Source organism: Saccopteryx leptura, chromosome 11 (assembly GCF_036850995.1).
Source record: "Saccopteryx leptura isolate mSacLep1 chromosome 11, mSacLep1_pri_phased_curated, whole genome shotgun sequence".
In the NCBI taxonomy this organism is placed as follows: Eukaryota; Metazoa; Chordata; class Mammalia; order Chiroptera; family Emballonuridae; genus Saccopteryx; species Saccopteryx leptura.
Window position 1 is genome coordinate 12,812,623 of NC_089513.1, and position 20,600 is coordinate 12,833,222.

A 20,600-nucleotide genomic window follows, 5' to 3' on the forward strand; every position below is an offset into this window, starting at 1 on the left:
TTTGAGTTTGCATGGGTGAGGATAGAGGGAAGGAAGGAAGGAAGGAAGAAAGGAAAGAAGGGAGGGAGAGAGGGAGGGAGGGAGGGAGGAAGGAAGGGGCAGCTCTCATGCTCTTGTAGCCAATGCTTACAGGGCCAGGAAGTTGTCACCTTCCAGAGCTGAGGGATAAGGGATCCAATCTTCTCTGCCGCCCTTGGGCAGGGAAAGTGGCAGAGATGCTGTCAGTGGCTAGGCTGCCTGGGCCCAGCCCGTCGGTGGGGAGGGGGCAGACCTCAGGTACCAGAAATGCAGGGAGAGAAAAGGCCAGCACTGTCTGGGTGCTCAGGAGCTATCAGTGACTTCAGGGGCGTAGCCTGGGGTTCAAACAGGGGCAGGAGGCAGCTGCTATGAGCTCAGGACAGCAAACAGCTGGCGACAAGCTGTTTCACGTGGGGAAAACTACAAAGCAGAATTAGGAGGAGCAACCTGGTCGAGTCACAAGGAAGCCACCATATATTAGAAGTAGATGCAAAGATTCTGTTTGAAGCCTGCTCCGAATGGGGCAATTTGGCATAACGTGGATGAACCAGAGGGCCCTGTGAAAGCGATTTAAAACCTGAAGCATGTGAAGCCAGCATGCCCAGAGGTACTTAAAGCAGGGGCCGGTTGAGGAAAAGAAAAAAAGTTTGCAGGAGGCTTTTATTTTTTGTTAATTCAAAAATAAAATCACTACATTTTTGTTCCATGGTGGAGAAGGTGTGGGAGGGGCCGGAGGTGTGATTTACCTCTCAGGCCATGTCCTGTATTGATGAGAAGACTCTCATTGCCAATGAGGGGCAGCCCCACTTTCATGTCACTGACAGATATGTAAGTGTGTGGGTGGACTTAAGAATTAGTACCAAGAGAGCAGCTTTCTCGTTTCTTATTTTGGAATTGGATGTCCAGCTATGCTCTGAGCCAGGAAGCCTGTAGCTACTCTGCCTGACAACTCCATTCTATTTTTTCCAATTTTAGAAAGGAAGCAGGAGAGAGAGAAAGAAAGAGATCAATCAGTTGTTCCACTTAATTTTGCATTCACTGCTTGATTCTTGTATGTGCACTGACTGGGGATTGAACCCACAAACTTGGCGTATCAGGATGATGGTCTAACCGACTGAGCTAGCCGGCCAGAGCTTCCGTTGTCCCTTTTAGCCTCACATTTGTATTCAGGTGAAATCTTATTTCTATTTGGATGAAATCTCATTGATGTGGAGCAACCCTACCCAGAGCACAGCCATCAGAAACAGCAACAAATGCTGCTGACTGTCAGGGTGGCACTTGATGGTGGTGATCTCCAAATAATAGGACCTGGTCCCCCCCACAAGCAGTGCCACCTGGTGAAACCTGGTCTTAACTAGCAGAGACTAGTGACGCAGAGACTGTTTACAGAGACTGAAGTAAAATTTTATATGCCTGAATTTACCAGTGCTTTGGTCTCTGGTGGCCTCCACCTCTTGCAGTAATTCTTAGATTCTGCTAACACATCCCTCTTCAGTCCCAAACATCGCCCTGCTGTGTGGTTCCCTCGGGGTTGCTCTGAGCAGTGACAAGGTACCCTTGGTGGCACTCACCTCCTGTCTGTTGCTTTGGCAGTGTGAACCCATGGGCCCAGCCGCAGGACGGCGACACGGGGTTCTCACTGCATCTCTGAAATTAGTCCATGCTTCTCAGTCAGCCCTGAGGACACCCTCCTGCTTCCTTTCCCGATAAACAAATTGTACTTCGGAAAAATTTCTCAAACGCACCAAAAGTTTCAGTACCAGCAATCAAGAATTCTATTAGCCCTGACCGGCTGGCTGAGTGGTAGAGTGTCGGCCCGGCATGTGAAAGTTCCTGGTTCGATTCCTGGCCAGGTCACATAAGAGATGTGTCCATCTGCTTCTCCACCCTTCCCCCTCTCCTTCCTCTCTGTCTCTCTCTTCCCCTCCCGCAGCCAAGGCTCCACTGGAACCAAGTTGGCCCCAGGCACTGAGGATGGCTCCATGGCCTCTGCCTCAGGCACTAGAATGGCTCTGGTTGCAATGGAGCAACAGCCCTGATGGGCAGAGCATCGCCCCCTGGTGGGCATGCCGGGTGGATCCCGGTCGGGCACATGCAGGAGTCTGTCTGACTGCCTCCCCGTTTCTCACTTCAGAAAAATACAAAAGAAAGAATTTCATTTAAGATATAACCAGTTTGACTTCTGTGGCTGAGAGTTCAGTAAAAAACCTGAGTAGTCATAATTATAAAGGGTATTCACCTTCATGACATTTTTTGTATCTTCTCTACTATTACCTTTATTTAAAGTCATGTTTTATCTCAGCCACTTATTCCAGCATCTCCCCACATGTGTTCTGTGGAATTTTGGATCCTGTGGGTGTTGCTAAGCCTTTCTTCCCTTAGAAGCTTCTGGGTCCAGATGTCTGGGGAAGAACGTGTGACTAATGCCCACTCCTTAATGATTCATGATGCCCAGTACATTAAAAGGTCAGAGAGAGAGTGTCCTTTAAAAAATAAAATGTTAATTTTGATTAAACGTGAATATCCCAAAACTAGTGTCTTAAGGTACCACCTATATGATGATGGTGTCCTGAAAATTAGAAATTTGGAAAATTCTAACTTATTAGCATGAAAACTCTGAGCCCTGGGCTGAGCTTGGCAGATCATCTGGTCGACGTTCAGGGAAGAATGTTTTCAGATGCAGCAGCAACACAGTCCAGAGGGAAGCCATTGGCTGCCGACGGCAGAGCATCTGATGAACAAAACAGGACAGCGCTCCTCCGTCCTACCATTCCGACAGACAGGATGTTCCTGTTTACAGGGGCCAAGGGGGGCTGTCTTTCTGTTTAACCCAAAAGAGCTGTCTGCTGGCTCTACCGCCGAGCTTGATTGTAACAAACTCATTGCGCAGATTCGCCTCGGCTGCCAATTCACTCCCTCCTCCTCGAAATACAATAACCGCTGGTAATTTTTTTTTAAACCTGAAATGACACCACTGTCGGCTATATCACACTCCCCTGCCACCAGCAGCCGTAAAAGAATTTCTCCGTATTTCGTGTTCAGTTTCTAGTCTCTGATGAATTCACCACATAGGCACAGAGGACTCAGTGTTTGACTTTAATAGTTTACTGAGAAAAACATTCCAACACCAGTAGCCAAGGATATTGGGAGTTGCAGACCGAGAGGAGTAATTCACACGCAGCATCCGAGAAAGGACAGGCGCATTGTACGCCCTGAATGTTAAAGTCATAACTCAAGTGATGGACCACTGAGAACACGAGGGGCTGGCTTTGATGGTCTGACAACCAGAGGATGCTTGGCTGACAGCGGTGCTGTCCCCGGAAAGTTCCTTGGCTCTGAAGTTAGGGCAGCTGGTGGCTGCTTTCATGTTAACCAGCCGAGCATCGTTGGGCGGGTCTTCGGGCCCCAGTTTCCTCCCCTGTAGAAAGGAGGTTTGGACAAGGGGAGCTATGAAGACCCTTTAGCCCTTGTAGATATTTTCTGCAGTCTGGCGTGATGTAGCCTAAATAAAAAGGCTAGAAGCCCTGCCAGCCCTGTGAGTCCCTGTGCAGCCACTTCTTTGTCCTTCGGAGTGAGGGCCAAGACTCCAAGGTATGCCAGCTTCACCACCAAAACAGAGAACTTACTGTACCTAACGGATAGAGAATTGACAGCCAGCTCCTCAGCTCGGCCACAAGCAAAGGTGGGAGGCAGACGAGCCTTGTGTCTGGAACGTCAGAGGCAGCTAAGTGGTTTCATCTGTTTTGGGCTAATTAAGCCAAATATTTCCTCACAGTCACTTTCTGTTTTGGATGAGGAGGTAATGATTATTAAGGATAAACACATGATCTAAAACCTCCTTTTCCTCCTCCGTGTGTGTGTGTGTGTGTGTGTGTGTGTGTGTGTTAACTTTCCATTGTCTGATATCTGGAACGTTGCAGTCAGAGGAATTTAAACTCAAGCACAGCCGCAGAACGTGGGCGGAGAGTAGCAGGGACGGCCTTGGCACTAACTGGCTCTGATCATTGACGGGTTATCACAGGCATGGGGACCCGTCTGGCTAATAGGCAGGAATGGCTTGCTCAGTTAGTTTGATGCCCTCTTTGCAAGTGGGTAGCTGGAGCCAGTTTGGTCATTCCAGGGAGTCTGTGCAGCCCTGATGAGGAGTCAAATTAAGGACATGTTGGCTCCATAGTAATTAAGCTTACGGGCCTCTTATTTTTCAACTCTTGTTTACTTTCTGATAAAGTAACCGTGACCTCCCAGTGTCACTTATTACAGTTCAAAGTGTCAGGGACAGCCAGGTGTTTCATATCACTTTCAAGCTCCTCTAATCCATAGGTCAGTAGTTCTCAACATGGGGAGCTCTGAACAAGGCTGATCCTAACCCCTGCTGTGACTCCTAGCTGGGTGCAACATAGTCAGTGGGATTTTTAAAAGTCCCCCCCCCCCGGGTGGTTGTAATGTGCCACCAGGGTTGAGACCTGCAAGGGCACACATTGGCCCCATCGACTTGAAAAACAAACATGCTTTGTTTATGACACTGCTCATGTGCAATATGTTGGGGACATTATTTTTTCTATGTTTATTACATATTACTAATATGGTATATAAAGAATTCTATTTCTAATGCTCAGGATGTCTGTGTAGCCTGCTGTACATCAGTAAACATTAGAGCTATCTGCCCCCATGTGGCTAAGTGATAATACTGCACCTTTAAAGTCTGAACAGGTTGGAGCAATATGTTGTTACACCACTTAACATGGTCATGGTCATGGTCATGGTCAGAGGCACTCAATGGCTACCCTGAGAGGACTGAAAACAAAGTCAAAGATGTCTACCCATATTTCTAAAAGAGTTATTCATGTAGCATACACCAGATTATTTTAACTCCACATTTGACAGGACTGTGGACACACTACAGGATAGGTGAGCCCCAATTTGGGACAGATTGCATACTCCGACCTATACCCATAATTATTTATCTTCAAACCATCTAAGAGCTCTTCCCAAAGGAAAGACCTCTGTGATTTTGTAGGTAACTTAATTTTTTAAAAAGATGCCAACAGTGCCCTGGCCGGTTGGCTCAGCAGTAGAGCGTCGGCCTGGCGTGCGGGGGACCCGGGTTCGATTCCCGGCCAGGGCACATAGGAGAAGCGCCCATTTGCTTCTCCACCCACCCCCCCTCCTTCCTCTCTGTCTCTCTCTTCCCCTCCTGCAGCCAAGGCTCCATTGGAGCAAAGATGGCCTGGGTGCTGGGGATGGCTCTTTGGCCTCTGCCCCAGGCGCTAGAGTGGCTCTGGTCGCAGCAGAGCGACCCCCTGGAGGGGCAGAGCATCGCCCCCTGGTGGGCAGAGCGTCGCCCCTGGTGGGCGTGCCGGGTGGATCCCGGTCGGGTGCATGCGGGAGTCTGTCTGGCTGTCTCTCCCCGTTTCCAGCTTCAGAAAAATACAAAAAAAAAAAAAGATGCCAACAGTAACAGTAAGATTAACATTTACGGGGCATGCGTCACGTACCTGGCACCATTCTGGGGACTTACAGGTGGTTTTGATGCTGCACAGCAGTCCCAGGAGTTAAGTGCTGTTGTCATTCTTACATGCCAAAGCCCGATGCTCACAGGAGCTGTGCCTTCCTCAGGATTCAGTCCTGCTCATCGGACTGTACCAGCCCTCCTGCTGAGGGGTGGGGAGCAGCCCTGTCCATGTCTCTCCGCCGGCTCCACGTCTCCGTGGGTCCGCTGGCCGTCTGCCGTTCCTTGGCTTCTGTTGCATGATCCTGGCCTCTCCCTTCTTCACATGGTGTTCTCTCTGTATCCAATGTTCTCTATTCTATAAGAACACCAGTCCTATCGGATGACGGGCCCCCTTACCCCAGTATGGCTTCATCTTAATGACACCTGCAATGACTCTTGTTTTCAAATAAGGTTGCATTCTGAGGCACTGGAGGTGAAGGTTTCAACATGAATTGGGGGGAGGGGGTGAGGACAGCTGAACATCTAACACTATTTCACAGACATTTTTTGAGCATCCACTATGTGAGCCATCAAGAAGTAACCTCCGTTTCTTAAGTGGCTCCCAGGCCCAGGGTCCTCTCTGCACGGAATCTGAGGCAGACACGTGGTAAACGCCACCTGACCTCAGAGGACTGCAGTATCTCTGTAGGCAGAGAGGTGGGCTTCATGGAACACTTGAGTTGGGTCTTGCTAGTTGGTAGAATTCCACCAATGGAGGCAGCAAAGAGGGTTTCCCAGAAGAGGGACTAGGAAGAAGAAAAGCATGAGAAATTACTTGGGGGAGGTGTTACTCTGTTGTTCCTGAGCTGCATCCCAGGTAGCACTGTTACCTGTCACACCGACGGCATACCTGGCCCAACACCAAAGGCCTCCGAAGCTGGGAGGGTTTCTACTTACTTGACGCCACACTGTCCTTTCACACCTACGACACGCTTGCACACCCTGTCCCCCAGCTCCTGGCCCGCCCCATCGCCGCCTTTGGTATAGCCTGTGGTGTCCTCCCCTACTGGTCTGTAGCAAGATGACCTCCAGGGTCTAGTCTCCCAGCACACAGGTGTCTGTGCCCATTTCAGTGCCAGGAGGCAGACAGCTGTGTGAATTCTTGACCACTCACCCATTCTTTCTTTAGCAAAATACGATTTTACAGAAAGCCCTTGGATGGCCAGAATGCCTTCTCGGAGCCTGTCCCACCTGGCCCCAGGTGGGCGTGTCCAGAGTACCTGGCACGTTTTCCATCCCTGCTTCATGTCTGCAGGGAGGCCAGTGTCCAGCCCTGGTCTGTGACCCCCCTGGCCTGGCCGTGCTGCCTTTGATCAGCAGGTGATCAGAACCAGATAAGGACCAGATTTGTGAGCCCGGCACTCAAGTCCCACTGCCTGAGCTCAGGGATAATTTACAGCGTGCGCACATTGGCCATTGGAGGGGAGTATAAATCATGTCTTGTTGATGCAGCCTGCCCCCTGGAAGGGTCCTGATAAAAGGGCCAGGTTCATGTTTCCCCACATGAAAGAGAAGAGGCTGGAAGGCCTAAATGAGAACAGCTGAGCCCAAGATCCAGTGAGGTCCCTGTCCCGGGGCGTGCTGTCTGTCAGTGCCCTGGGAACTGTGAAATCCCTCGCAGGCCCCACTGCCAGCCAGCTCGCCCCAGGCCCGCCTTCCGTGATGCCGTGGCTGTGGGGCTGGATGTCCTCCGCCTCCCAGACGGACTGGAGCCCGTCTCCTCTCTCAGGGCACGACGACAAGTCTGAGAACGCGGTGAGGGCCGGAACGTGCTGCGCGACGTGCAAGGAGTTTCACCAGATGAAGCAGACCGTGCTGCAGCTGAAGCAGAAGGTGCGTGCCTGGAGGTAGAAGCAGTCCCAGTCTGGGGGGCGGGGCGGGGCTCGGCAGAGAGGAGGTGGGAGAGTCTGGGGGGCGGGGCGGGGCTCGGCAGAGAGGAGGTGGGAGAGCGTTTAGAGGCAAGAAGAAAATCAATCCGCGACCTCGGTGAGCGTTAGGCGAGGTTGGTGCCAATGAGGGGATTGGGTGACTATTAAAATAGACCTGCAGGGAAGGGGCGCGGGGCGGAGCTGCGGAGGGCGAACTGGGACTATTGTGACATTCTGTAAAATGATTGGATGCATGGCCCTGGGCCAAAAAGAGGCGACTCTATTTTTATCTGATATTTTGTCAGTCGAGAACATCTTCTCTATAAATTTTCGTAAGCTGGTGATTGATTTCTGTCGTAGCTTTCCTTTTCGCATTTAAAAATTATAGCCTATGTTTTGGCTGGGATCCATACCCCTCGGAAAGCAGCCGTTTGGGAACCTCATGTCACCAGGGGTGAGGACAGACTCTCTCCATCAAGGTCCCCCACGCAGGCCTGGCAGAATATCAACTTTCTAGTAACGTTGGTGTGCTGTGAGTAATGCCTCTGTGAGGGACCTGGTGACCGGATTTCCTGACCACGTGTCCTTCCCCAGGTTGATGGTGTGTTTTTATACCTGTGGTCAGTCAGTGCACCCGCTTGTCCACGACTCAGAAATTGCTCTTACAATGATAAAACATAAACTTACTGGTTAATTTAATTGCTACCACTCACCTCAGGACATCAAAGGGTAGTATATAATCTGTTTAACTTTGGCATCTAGTTCTTCTAAAGGGCAAAAGAGTAAGTGGAAGACAATATTGCTTTTCCGTGTTCGACAAACATGCAGGCCTTTCGTACATCTTTGGTGAAACATCTATATCAACTTTAACAGAGGCATGTATAATACATAATCATGATTCTAAATAGTTTGTGATCCAATAGAGAGGCCAGGCAGAAAACCTTATAAGTGTATCAGCATAAACACAGAGATCTGCATATATTCCACAGAGGTTGAACAGGGATTGAGATTAATATTTATTGAACAGATCACAAAAAGTTTCACAGAAGATGATTTCACAGTTCAGAGGATTAGGGCTTGGGGGAGGAAGTCGATCAATTTCTTGAGACCTAAAACCATGCCGTTGCCTCTCTCAGGTAGTTAATAGTCCAAGGACTACAGGGAAGGTCTTTGCAACCTGGAACATCCTTAGGATCAGCGCTGCTAAATCTCATATGATGTTCAGAAATTCAGTTGCTAAATTGACATCAGGTTTTCTCTTAACCTCTGCAATGTTTTAGGTTCCATGAAAGGCGTTCTACTAAAAGATGTTGAAAATTATGTGTCACAACATCTGTCTTCTTTATAAAACACTGCTGTAGCGCTCCACACAAATCCAATGACAAGTACTGTATTTCCCCATGTCTAAAATGCACCCTCTTTTGAAAAATTTGGGGTCTGGAAACTGAGTGCATCTTAAACAGTGGTTGTAAATTTTTTACTTACATTCCTTGCTTTTTCACGCTGATGAATTGTATGAATTTTATGGTGAATAAAACGAGTTCAATAACTTTGTGTAATTTTTTTTTTCAAATTTTGGTTCCCAAAATTAAGGTGCATCTTATACATGGGAAAAATATGGTACTTCTTAGTGCTCCAGTGACCCTCACGCAGTTAGTTGGGCTGGACTGGAATGGGTCCACCTTACGCTGAATTCCACAGTGGCATGTGGCAGGCCTGAGCTCATGCTGACGTTCAAGGAACATGTTGAACCACTCATTTCTAAAGGGGCCTATCAGAATGTGTTGCGTTTGCAGCTTAAAAGCCATTTGTTAGCCAGGATCTCATTTAGTTCTCACCATGAACCTGCAAGAAAGATGCTGATATTCTCAGGGAGGAGCAGTCACTGCCCATGAAGACTTACACCTACATCTTCTCTCTGCTCCTGTGCGGTGTTGGGATTCGCAGTTGGCCTTTAACGTCACCTCTCTACCACTAATGCTGTCTGTCCTGTTAAAAAAAAGAACAAAGAATACCCGTCCAAGTGAACATTGGTTAAGAGGTAGGAACCCGTGTCCTGGGCCGTGGCCGGCCACACAGTGCGCACGGTGTGCAAACGTGCTGCCCCGCACTGCGCGGAAGCCGTCAGCGCACCCAGCCTCTGGCACCCGGCAGAGCACGTGGCCTGCGTTCTTCAGCGGGTAAATTGTAAAGACAACAAAGAGGTGGACCTGCAGATGAAAAAGAAAAAACTTAAAAGACATTTTTTTTAATGGACGACACTAAACCATAGTGTCCAGGCATGCACACTTGGGTGATAAGTTACTTTTAAAAACATGGGCAGTGGTATAAAGCAGGAGAGCACTTGCTCTGGGGGAAAGGAGGAGACTGGTTGGGTCAGGACACGTGGAGAGACTTCCAGTAACTGGCAAAGGTCTGTGTTTTTACTTTAAAAGATGAGTTGTCTTTGTAAAATGGGCCGTCTGCTGACAGTGGTAGCGTGGTATGCTGGGTAGGAGCAGAGCTGAAAGAGGACTAGGACCTTGCCCCCAGCAGCCTGGTGCGTGCTCTGTGGCGTGCTGCAGGGCCTGTGAGCAGACCAGGTGGGAGGGGCAGCAACCCCCTTGGCCTCATGGCTGTACTGGAGCTGGAACGTCGTGCAGCCTGCAGGAGGGTCCTGCCGAAACCCTCTGTGGTTTCCTGTGATCTCACCTTTTAGGAAAACCCCAAGTGCTCCCGTTAAGGGGCTAGTTGGACACAGGACTAAGGCAGGCCCCTTGCAGAGGAATGGAAGACTTTGTTCTCCATGAGGCTGATCAGGTAAAAGTTACTGGCCAAAGCACAAACCACATATCATCACAATGTTCATTTTTCATTTATATTGGATTTCTTCCATTGGCAAGAATATCTGTCTCTGTAAGAAAAATCATTAGTTTCTAAAGCTGGATCCAGCCGGCCCCAAACCAACACCCACCCAGCGGGAGGAGGCGATCTTGGCAGGGGAGCTCCATCAGAATCATGTTTTGTAACCGGTGTGCGAAACCTCAGAAACAGACACTAGTGCCGGATGCTGAGGACCTTCCAAAGCCAGATAAGGTCACCTTGGACAGCAGAGCTCCCCCAGGCCGGCCTGTCACCATCCACAGGCTGGTGTCTTCGCTTCAGTTCAGTGGACACACCTGTAGTTCACCCTAAACTCCCCGTCGTCCTAGGCTTGTCCGTTTTCCTGCTGTTCCTATCGAGCCTGATAAGGAGTTCCTTATTATCAAAGGTACGTGCCGGCCTTGACACTCCAGACGCGGGGCTGTGGCCTCACGGCAGGGTGTGCCTCACTCTGCTGCGCCAGAGTTTCACTGGGGCCTCCGGTCTCTGGGGGACAGGAGGAAATACATCCCCGAGGAAGGAAACCAGAGGTGCAACCTGCTGACTTGCCCATGAAAGTGAAAGTAAAAATAAAAAATAATGACCCATGGTCATTTAAATCACCACGCAGCCCTATGTTTCTGGCTCCCAGAGTAGTCATTCCAAGTCTCTGTAAGCCTTGATAAGAGAGAGAACGTCGCACAATGCTAATTTAGTGCTCTATGCTGACATTGAACTCTCCGGGGCACAACTGGGTTCCGGCTTGGTGGCCTCCGGTCACACACAGGTTGTAGGTACCTCCCTTGAAAGCTCAGATCCAAAAATGGGCTTAGGGCCTTGGAGCACTCCAAAGTCAAGGAGGAGATTGCTGGGCGCCTTCTCCTAGTTTGAGTTGCCCTCTGGGAAGGGCCTCATCCAGGAAGACATGAGGACAGTGCCATTTTCTCCAGAAAACTGTGGGATCTCTTGTTTCTGCAGACTCTGGGCCCACAGGAAGTCCTCTGCGGGTTGCTGTGACCCTCAGAAATGTGTCCATTTCTACTGGATTTTGCACCCCTGAATTAGCTTCTTGCAAGGAACTAACTAGAATACCATTTGCCAAGCACTCGTATGTTCCAGAGGCTATGCTAGGCATCCAGAGAAGATTTCCTTGGGTAAACCTCACAGCCCTAAACAATAAAGGCTGCCCTTCTCCCCTTGCGTCAGTGCAGAAACGGAAGTTGTAGCATTCAGTTCTTCCCAGGGCTCCCAGATTCACAGCTTGCCTGGACGCAGGAATCTGAAGATCATTCATTTGTGGGATCCCTCCAGCTTACACTGGAATGACCCCCTAAAATCCAAGAGAGAGCAAAGAGGAAGCCACAGTGCCTTTTATGACCTAGCCTCAGAAGTTACACATTGTCATTGTCTAGTCATTAGAAGCAAGTCTCCAAGACCAGCCCACACGGGAGGTGGGAAATGAACCTCCAGTGTTCTGAAGGTTGTAGTGTTCCATGTGAGGACATATTTTAAAACCATCCCAGCTGCTGTTCCCACTAGCTCCCAAACACCTGAGCATGCAAGTGAACTGTCAGCCACACGCATAGTCCGGGTTCCCAGGATTGAAAGGTCTTCAAGAGCAGTGGCCATGTCTTGGTCACTGCTGCTACCTTAGGACCAAGCACAGGGCCTGGCAGGTTGTAGGTCCTCAGTAGATGTCTGAGACATAATATAATTAACAACTGGAGAGTCTGACACAGGTAGACTATTCATTACAGAATGACGAGTCTAAAGGTGATGTCTCAGTGATCTGGAGCCCAGCCAGCTTTGCCCTCTCACTAGCTGAGTGACCACATGCAGGTTGGGTTTGCTGGAAGAACTCTGGGTTTAGAAGGAGGCCCTCTGTAGTCCCTTTGAGCTATAATGGGCGTGGATGAAGGGAAATCACGAAAAGGCTTTGCAACCTTTGCAGCCAACACAGTGCGAAGACTCTCCCTGGTGACCGAGCGTCACTTCCTGACCGAGGTACCCCTTCTCTCTGCAGATTGCCCTGCTCCCCAACAGTGCCAGTGGCCTGGGCAAGTACATCAATGGTGACAAGGCACTGGCATCAAACACCTACCTTCCAGGACCTCCTGGCCTGCCCGGGGGCCAGGGCCCCCCTGGTGAGTGTGGACAAGGGTGTTGAAGGGTGATAGTCACCAGCCAGAGCCTCCCAAGCGCTCATGTTCAGAGGGGGCTAGACGGAGTTCGTGAGCTTCCATGGAAGAGCGCAGAAGCAGGAATCGGGGAGCACCCACCCCCGTGTGATAAGCGGGCCTTTGGATATTAGAGCCTCAAGCCTGAGAAACGTCATCACCAACAGTAATTTGGGAGAAGAAAGTCTTTTCTCTGGGCTTGGATAGGATTCTTAGAGATCATATTAAGGTACAGAGAAATTAAATGAAAACTATTTTTTAACCTTAATATGCACAGAAGTAGAGCCATATGATGCACTCCTGTGGGCCCATCACCCAGCTCCAACGACGCACGGCCGCCTGACTCCCAGTACTCCCCAGGCCTGTGTCCTCCCCCCCCCCCCCCCCCGGCTGTTTATGAACACATTTGTGTCAATATTTACTTGTGTATGTATTTTTTCTTTACAAGTCGGTCCTATTGAGCTACAATTACATACAATAAAATTATTCATTTAGCCTGACCATGCAGTAGTGCAGTGGATAGAGCGTCAGACTGGGACATCGAAGACCCAGGCTCAAAACCCTGAGGTTGCAGGCTGAGCCTGGGCTCATCCGGCTTGAGCACGGGGTCACTGGTTTGAGCAAGGGATCATAGACATGACCTCATGGTCGCTGGCTTGAACCCAAAGGTCGCTGGCTTAAAGCCCAAGGTGGCTGGCTTGAGCAAGGGGTCACTTGCTCTGCTGTAGCCCCCTGGTCAGGGCACATATAAGAAAGCAATCAATGAACAACTAAGGTGCTACAATGAAGAAGTAATGCTTCTCTCTCCCTTCCTGTCTGTCTGTCCCTATCTGTCCCTCTCTCTGTCTCTGTCACACACACAAAAAGATTATTTAAATTACAACTTCTGATGCCCATATACATCCTCGGCCAAGCACTAACCACCACCACCTCTGCCCATATCAAACGTACAGGACTTTCCATCACCAAAAACATGCCCTCGCGCCTGTCTGCAGTCTGCTTGCCCTCCCCAGCTCCAGGCAGACACCTGCTGCTTTCTGTCGCTACGGTTTTGGCTGTCCTAGAACTTCATAGCCATGAATTGCATAGTGTGTACTCCTTTTGTCCGGCTTTGCCATACTGTTTTGGAGATTTCACCCTTATTACTTTAAAGAAAATCCCCAATGTCCTATTATTTCGTCAGGATAAATGCAGTGAGAACTTTAAGAAAAGAGTTACAAGATGTTATATTTTATAATTTACAAGTATGAAAGATGTTTTATATTGTATTATGATTCCCTCCATAGATTGATAGATCAATAGATTTTTTTCACACCAGTAAAAGAAACGGTTTGAATGTTAGCAAAGGATTCTAGAACATGGAGTGTTTTAACCCTGCTGATCATTGCTTAACCGCGTGCTGGGTGTTGCAAATGACGTCCTGACAATTTAATTGGGAAGACAGGACACAAAGAGCGAAAGCAAATAGGCTAAACATTATCTGCATGTCCCTCCGTGATGCATTGCACTTCCCGCTCAAGAAGGGAGGCCCCGGTGGCCTGCCCTGTCCAGGGCTGGGAAGCCTGGTCGGATCTGTTCAAGAGGAAGGACATGGCAGATTTTAGGTTGAATGGTCAGAAAGAACAAAGGCTCAAAATTCTTTCCTCGCTTTTTATGGGTTTTCTTCTCTACTTAACTCTGAATCTCCTGGTTTCCATCAAACACAGGTGGCGTGGGTCTCAGTCTGTACAGAGAACGAGAGCCGGTCCGGGCCTTGGGTTGAGCCTCTTGTTCATTCCTTGGCCTGATGTACTCCAGTCGGTCGTGGTGGGGTTTTCTCTAGCAAATGCCTCACGAAGGAGGCTTCTTGCTGCTCTGGGTAGAGGTAGACGTGGGTCTCTTCCGACAGCCGGATTCCTAGCATGCGTCTCCTCCCTCCTCCAGGGGGGTGCGCTTACCGGTCTACACATCACTCCAGCAACGACAAACTAGGGACAGGGGAGCCACTGGCTGTCCTTCTTCCTAACAGATGGCCTGCTGGCTCTCTGGTCCAGTCTGCCCTCTGGTGTCTAACGGGGTCTGAGCTGTCCAGGGTCCTCCATGGAGCAGAGCGTGATTGAGGACTGGCTTCTGCAGTGGACTCCGCCCCTGCTTCCTGCTCCAGGCCTGTCTCTTCCTCACTCCTCTGGCGTCAGTTTGTGATGCCTTTGGCTGAGGGGTGTTAGGGCACTAGAGCAAGAATGCGGTTTCTCTCAGCCTCAGCTGAAAGCCCAGTCCCCGGGCCTGTGATCGACTGAGGCACCAGCACAAGCAACTACACTGAGTTGGAACCCTTGGGCTTTGGCCCTGAGAGGGTGGCTGCTGCTCTGGGGCCCCCACTGTTATGTACAAGGGGCCATTTGCATATCAGAGCCCCACATTTTGAAGGCATTTGACATGTAGTGACCTCTGCAGTTCCTTGATTCTGTAACTGAAGGTAAGCTATCATCATCTCAGGCCTGTCTGTGTTCTATTCGAGGTTAAGTATTTAGTTACAGAAAGGACTGGTCCACTCCCAGATAAGTTCTTTCAGGATTTATTGGAACCAGCACTGGGGCAAGGGTGTGAGACAGGTTTGAATGGAATATTGACTGCCTTTAAGTTTGGGTAAATTATTCAAGGAAAGCCTAACAGTTCTTTTAGCGCTTTCTGTGTGTGAGGTGCTACGCTGAGTGATGTGTGTGCTTATCCGAAACCTCATTTCATGCTCAGAGCACTCTGAGCATGATTTTTATGAGCTCAGCTCCACGGATGAGAAACTAAGGGTGAAAGAAGACAAGCAGCTTGTTTGAGACTCAGACCTAGGTCTCTCGATGCTGGACCCTAGACTCGTGACCCCACTCTCCAGGTGTGGTGACCACCACCCTGCTATGACCGAGGGCCTACAAAGGGACAGACAGGTGTAAGAGGTGTGGAAGAGGTAAAATACATGGGAACTGGTCACTGATCGGGGGGCATGGAAACAGGGAAATCTAGAGGGAGGCTCTCAAGATGCTGGCTCAAGTGTGTGGTGACTGGTGGTGCAAGAAAAGAGAGGAAAAGAGGACGTTAGTTTAGGCTAGGTTCAATTTGAAATGCCAATGGGACAGCCCTGGCTGGATAACTCGGTGGTTAGAGTATCATCCCGAAGCACAGAGGTTATTGGTTCGATTCCCAGTCAAGGCACATACAAGGGCAGATCAATGTTCCTGTCTCTCTCTCCCTCTCTCTCCCTCTCTCTCTCTCTCTCTCTCTCTCTCTCTCCTCCCTCTCTCACTGAAATCAACACATAAAAATTTTAAATAAAATGCCAGTGGGACATCTCAGTGGAGGTGTCAGAAGGCAAAGGACAGAGTACACAGAGAAATGGCTACAAGGGCTCGGAGCCTCTCGTGAGCCTGCGCCTTGCGGGATGTGGAGCTAACGAGCTGTTCTTTGATTCCAGGCTCTCCAGGACCCAAGGGCAGCCCAGGCTTCCCCGGCATGCCGGGCCCTCCTGGGCAGCCGGGCCCTCGGGGCTCAATGGGACCCATGGGACCGTCTCCTGATCTGTCCCACATCAAGCAAGGCCGGAGGGGCCCTGTGGTCAGTATTTTGTCAGAGACCTATGTCTTGTTGTCGAGACAATTGTGTCCCTGCCCCCTGCTTTTTCCTTCTGTTAAACTAGACCCCGTTGTCTTGTAGGGTCCGCCAGGTGCACCAGGAAAAGATGGCTCTAAGGTGAGTCTAATGAGTGGTCCTTAAAAGCCTAAGGTCTCTGGGTTTCCATACAGCTCGGCCCTGGCTACTGGCCCCATTTTGCAGGCAAAACTGAGACTCAGGTATACTCCCCACATCCCAAAACACTGGAAAGAAAATCTAAAAGTCAATTTCCTTAAATGTTGAAACAATCATAACAAAACAACCACCAAAATCACTCCGAAGAGAGATTAGGCCTGTAAATCTTACACAACCCCTGTGTTGTCGTAGTAGCAGATGTTTTTCTCTTTAGCCAGTGTTCTCCTGCAGGGCTGCTCTGTGTGTGACGAGTGTGGGGCAGGAGAAGTTCCGCCCTGTGTAAGTTGGAGGTAGGTTCCCTTTGAGAGCCGCCGCTGCTCGCCTCATAAAGTCAGTGTGAGTTATTTGAGAAAGCTCCTAAACTGCTCGCACACGCCTGGAAATACATGCATTCCTCTTGTCAGATCTGGTTTGAAAATATATGACCTTGGGGGGAATTGGAACGAGAGACACTTGACCCAAGCAGTTCTGTTCAAATAAGTGGTCCCATGAGTCCGGCTGAAGTGTAATATTTGTTTCCAGTGAAAAATGTTGGTTATTTTGGGCAGGGAGATGGTCGTGGTGGGTGTCTAAGTAGAGACTGCGGTGGTGGCATTCTCACGGTGCAGAAAGCTGACCCTGACTTTTCTGCTTTTAGGGGGAGAGAGGAGCACCTGGACCCCGAGGGTCTCCGGTAAGTAGCACCATCTGCCTTGCTTCCCCAGTGGGAATACTCTCTGGGAAGCAGCTCTGAGAAGCCTGTGAGTTGCTAATAAGCCAAAGCCGGCTTCTTCCAGCTGTTGCTCAGCCCGCCCGAACGGAGCGAGGTGGTTAGCAGGAAAAGCACAGGGCCTTCAGCAGCTGCTTGGCATTTATTTTGAAAACTTGTTGTCTTATGCTTCCTCTTGTATCATGGCTAACCTCTATTTGGAATGTCTTAAGATTCAAAACCTCAGGATGCCATGAGTCTGTTTTCAGGTATGTCATAAAACATCTGAAGATACTAGAAAGGAAGTCTCTGGAGCCGAGTCCTCGTTCTGAGTGCTTAAGACGTCAGCCACCGCTGTAGCCCTAGTGGGTCAGATGTGCGTCCCTCCAGAAAGTCAGAGACATGCAGGGCTTTGGGGACCACTGAGGAGAAATTAGCTGAGTATGTGTGTGGTGTCTGAGAGATTGAAGATGAAAATCAGCAGTATCCAAAGGCACAGGACGTTCAAGCAACTCCATTGCTTTCAAAGAAGTCAGTGTCATTTCTGAGCAAAGACAGAGAGCTTTAGCATTAGAGGGAGGAATCTGGCTGGGTTCCCACCTCAGCTCTTCCATCTGGTAGTGCTCCGATCGTGGCCATGTCACTGAGCATCATCCCCAGGTATTCGTTCCCTCCCCTGCTACGCCAAGTGGAATCTGATCCGCCGCGCTCCGGTGAGCGTCCAATGATGTCAGGATGCTCTGCATTGCTAAGGATTTGCAGATGTGAGCTGCTGTGTCTAGCACAGCAGCAGAGGGCCTCCCAACTTCCTTTAGGCTGCAGTTATAGCCAGGCTTCCTTATAAATGCTCGGGTAACTTTGTTGTAAAAGATAACGTTTCTGAGCATTTGCTATGGTCCTCAGCCCTTCCATGTATTAACTCATTTAAATACTCACTTGAAAGCCCGTGAAATCCAATGAAGTTGAGACTGTTATCCCCTTTTCATGGACCAGGAGATGGAAACCCAAAGTAATTCAGTAACTTGCCCCAAACCAGCTAGTAAGTAGCAGAGCTGAGATCAAACCCAGCAGAACCCAAGCCTCTGAACCCTTCCCTTCGCCTCCATAGTAGCTCCCGTATTTCTTTGGAAAGTCACCTGGGAAGGTTATTTCTCCTGTCCTTTCATTCTACCAGATTTGAGGTGGTCTAGAATTGGGAGAAAAGAGAAGTGAATATGTCAGGAAACGAGGGGATCAGAAGGGAATCTGAGGAATCCCTCAGGCTGTTATCCTAGTGCAGGGGTCCCCGAACTTTTTACACAGGGGGCCAGTTCACTGTCCCTCAGACCGTTGGAGGGCCGGACTATAAAAAAATCTATGAACAAATCCCTATGCACACTGCACATATCTTATTTTAAAGTAAAAAACCAAAACAGGAACAGATACAATATTTAAAATAAAGAACAAGTAAATTTAAATCAACAAACTGACCAGTATTTCGATGGGAACTATGGGCCTGCTTTTGGCTAATGAGACGGTCAATGTCCGGTTCCATATTTGTCACTGCTAGCCATAACAAGTGATATGACACTCTTCTGGAGCCGTGAAGCGTGCATCCCGCATCACCGGAAGTAGTACTGTAGGTGAGCGCCACCGCGCTTTGCATCCGCATCCTGTGTTCCTCTCACTGACCACCAATGAAAGAGGTGCCCCTTCCGGAAGTGTGGTGGGGCTGGATAAATGGCCTCAGGGGGCCGCATGCGGCCCGTGGGCCATAGTTTGGGGACCCCTGTCCTAGTCCCTTCGTTGTCTCCATTTGGGACATGGGATTATATGTATACTTAAGCAGTGGCCAGCACGCAGCGGGAAGAGCACATTGGGGAGCCATGGGAGCGGCCAGGCCATGCAGGGGCTGAGCCTGTGGTGTTCCAGCTTTGATTCCTCTCCTGTGCACAGGGACCCCCTGGTTCTTTCGACTTCCTGCTGCTGATTTTGGCCGAGATCCGGAATGACATCAACGAGCTGCAGGATAGGGTGTTCGAGCAGCAGCCTCACTCGTCAGCAGAGGCGGTCCCCTTACCTCAGGAATATTCCAGCCACCGGGAAACCACGGACTTCGGCTCTGGAGACGACTACCCGAAAAGAACTGAGACAAGAGACTGGGGGGCCCCCAGAGACTTTTAACCTTGGACCATGCTGACATCTTCACGCCAAAAGAAGAGAAGGATCTTCACACCTGCAGTTAAATCATCTAAAGAAAAGTAGAAAACAAACAAAAAGTTTCCACTAGAAACCCAGACAAAATACATTTTTTTTCTTTTTCTGCCTTTTCCCTACTTCTTTTCTTTCAAATACCATTTTCAGAGGCCCCTGCTAGACATCCTAGAGACATGAGGGAGTGGTTGATTGACACGCCTCCCTCTGAGAGCAGCTGGGGGTGGTCGACATTGGAACTGCTCTTTTATTTATTTTTTTCTTTTAGGAACCTCTGGACTTCTGAGCTAAGGACTCTCACAGTACCTGAAATTTGAGAGAATAAAAGTGAAAAGTGGTGAGGTGAGCTCCAAGAAATGTGAGGTCACTTATAAAAATAGTCAGATCCGTATCCAACAGGGACCGCTACCCCTTCAGTGAAAAGGGGGAGGCGGCAACACACATGGACTTTGGGGGATGATTCTGTTTTCTTGTTTTTTAGTTTTCTAGCCTCTCATCCCACCTGATTTCTTGCTTTCAATGAAAAATCAGAAAGAGTTAGGAAGGAGCAGAGATTAGGGGAATGGAGAAAATTAGTCATGATACTGTCATAGGTTGCCCCATTCTAAATTCAACCGTCACTAGTAAGTGTTCATGCCACACTTGTCTGCAAGGATCCTAGTCAGAAAAGGAAGTCATTGCACATGTAGGACTAAGTCCTCTTTTTAAAAAAGCAAAATGAATAAAGGGCCCTGAATCACCTTAGGATAATAGGCTCCTGGTTTGCCAGGATTTTTTAAATCTACGTGATTGAACATGTGGGCTTGCTCAGTAAATCACAGATTATTTGTTGAACGATGCTGGCTGACCCTTAGAGAGAGGTGCAGAAACTCCCAGGCTCTGACTGGGTGCCCAGAGGTGCCATTAGGCTGTGATCCGGGCTGGATGGATGTACAACGGGGCCTGGGGCTGGGAGGAGATGGCTGGCTTAGTTTGCTGGCCAGGAGGAAGGGGAACCTTGGGCAGGAACTCCGCTGATGGGCCGAGACAAGTCAGTGTGCTCTCCTTGGGAATTAGAAGTCCTCGTCTGGGGCCAGTCGAGCTTGCCAACATAGAGAATTATACACTATTGAATGATGTGGAGGGGAAAAAACAATAACAACAATTTTCCTTGTTTGGCAGAAATTTCCTTCCCACTGGTCCCATTTTCCCTTAATGGTCCATAATCCAGTTCAAGTCCCAGTTCTTGCAGGCCTTCCCCTTGAGTCCCTTTTCCAGAAAATGTGAGGCATCCTGGGGAAGGGGTACACTCCCGAACCTCCCATTCAGCCGTGTTTGTTCTGCGCTCTGGGTCCCAGCGGGAAGCAGATTCTGGGGCAAGCTTTCCTTGGACGCACAGAGCCGGGAGAAGGGGAAGAGCCCGGAAGACCAGCAGGAGCGTTTCCCCCTGTGGAGAGCTGTTGTTGGGGAACCTCTTGGCTTTGGTGGGCTGCTGCTGACAGGTGTCTTCAAGTTCACGTTCTCGTGTGACACGCAGAATGGCTTTTCACCGCCCTGTTCAGGAGATCTCC

The 20,600-nt window shown here is 49.5% G+C and overlaps 1 protein-coding gene across 1 annotated transcript in view; it reads left to right on the forward strand.

Annotated features, from left to right (window-relative positions):
• The window catches only part of CCBE1 (collagen and calcium binding EGF domains 1), a 178,508-nt gene extending 159,340 nt beyond the window's left edge, over positions 1 to 19,168 (forward strand). Inside the window, exons 6-11 of the mRNA XM_066353046.1 lie at positions 7,239 to 7,342; positions 12,242 to 12,362; positions 15,838 to 15,977; positions 16,077 to 16,112; positions 16,807 to 16,842; positions 18,793 to 19,168. Coding sequence (XP_066209143.1) covers positions 7,239 to 7,342; positions 12,242 to 12,362; positions 15,838 to 15,977; positions 16,077 to 16,112; positions 16,807 to 16,842; positions 18,793 to 19,020 — 665 coding nt within the window. The 3' untranslated portion in view covers positions 19,021 to 19,168. The remainder of the gene's footprint in view (positions 1 to 7,238; positions 7,343 to 12,241; positions 12,363 to 15,837; positions 15,978 to 16,076; positions 16,113 to 16,806; positions 16,843 to 18,792) is intronic.
• The last annotated feature ends 1,432 nt before the right edge of the window (positions 19,169 to 20,600 follow it).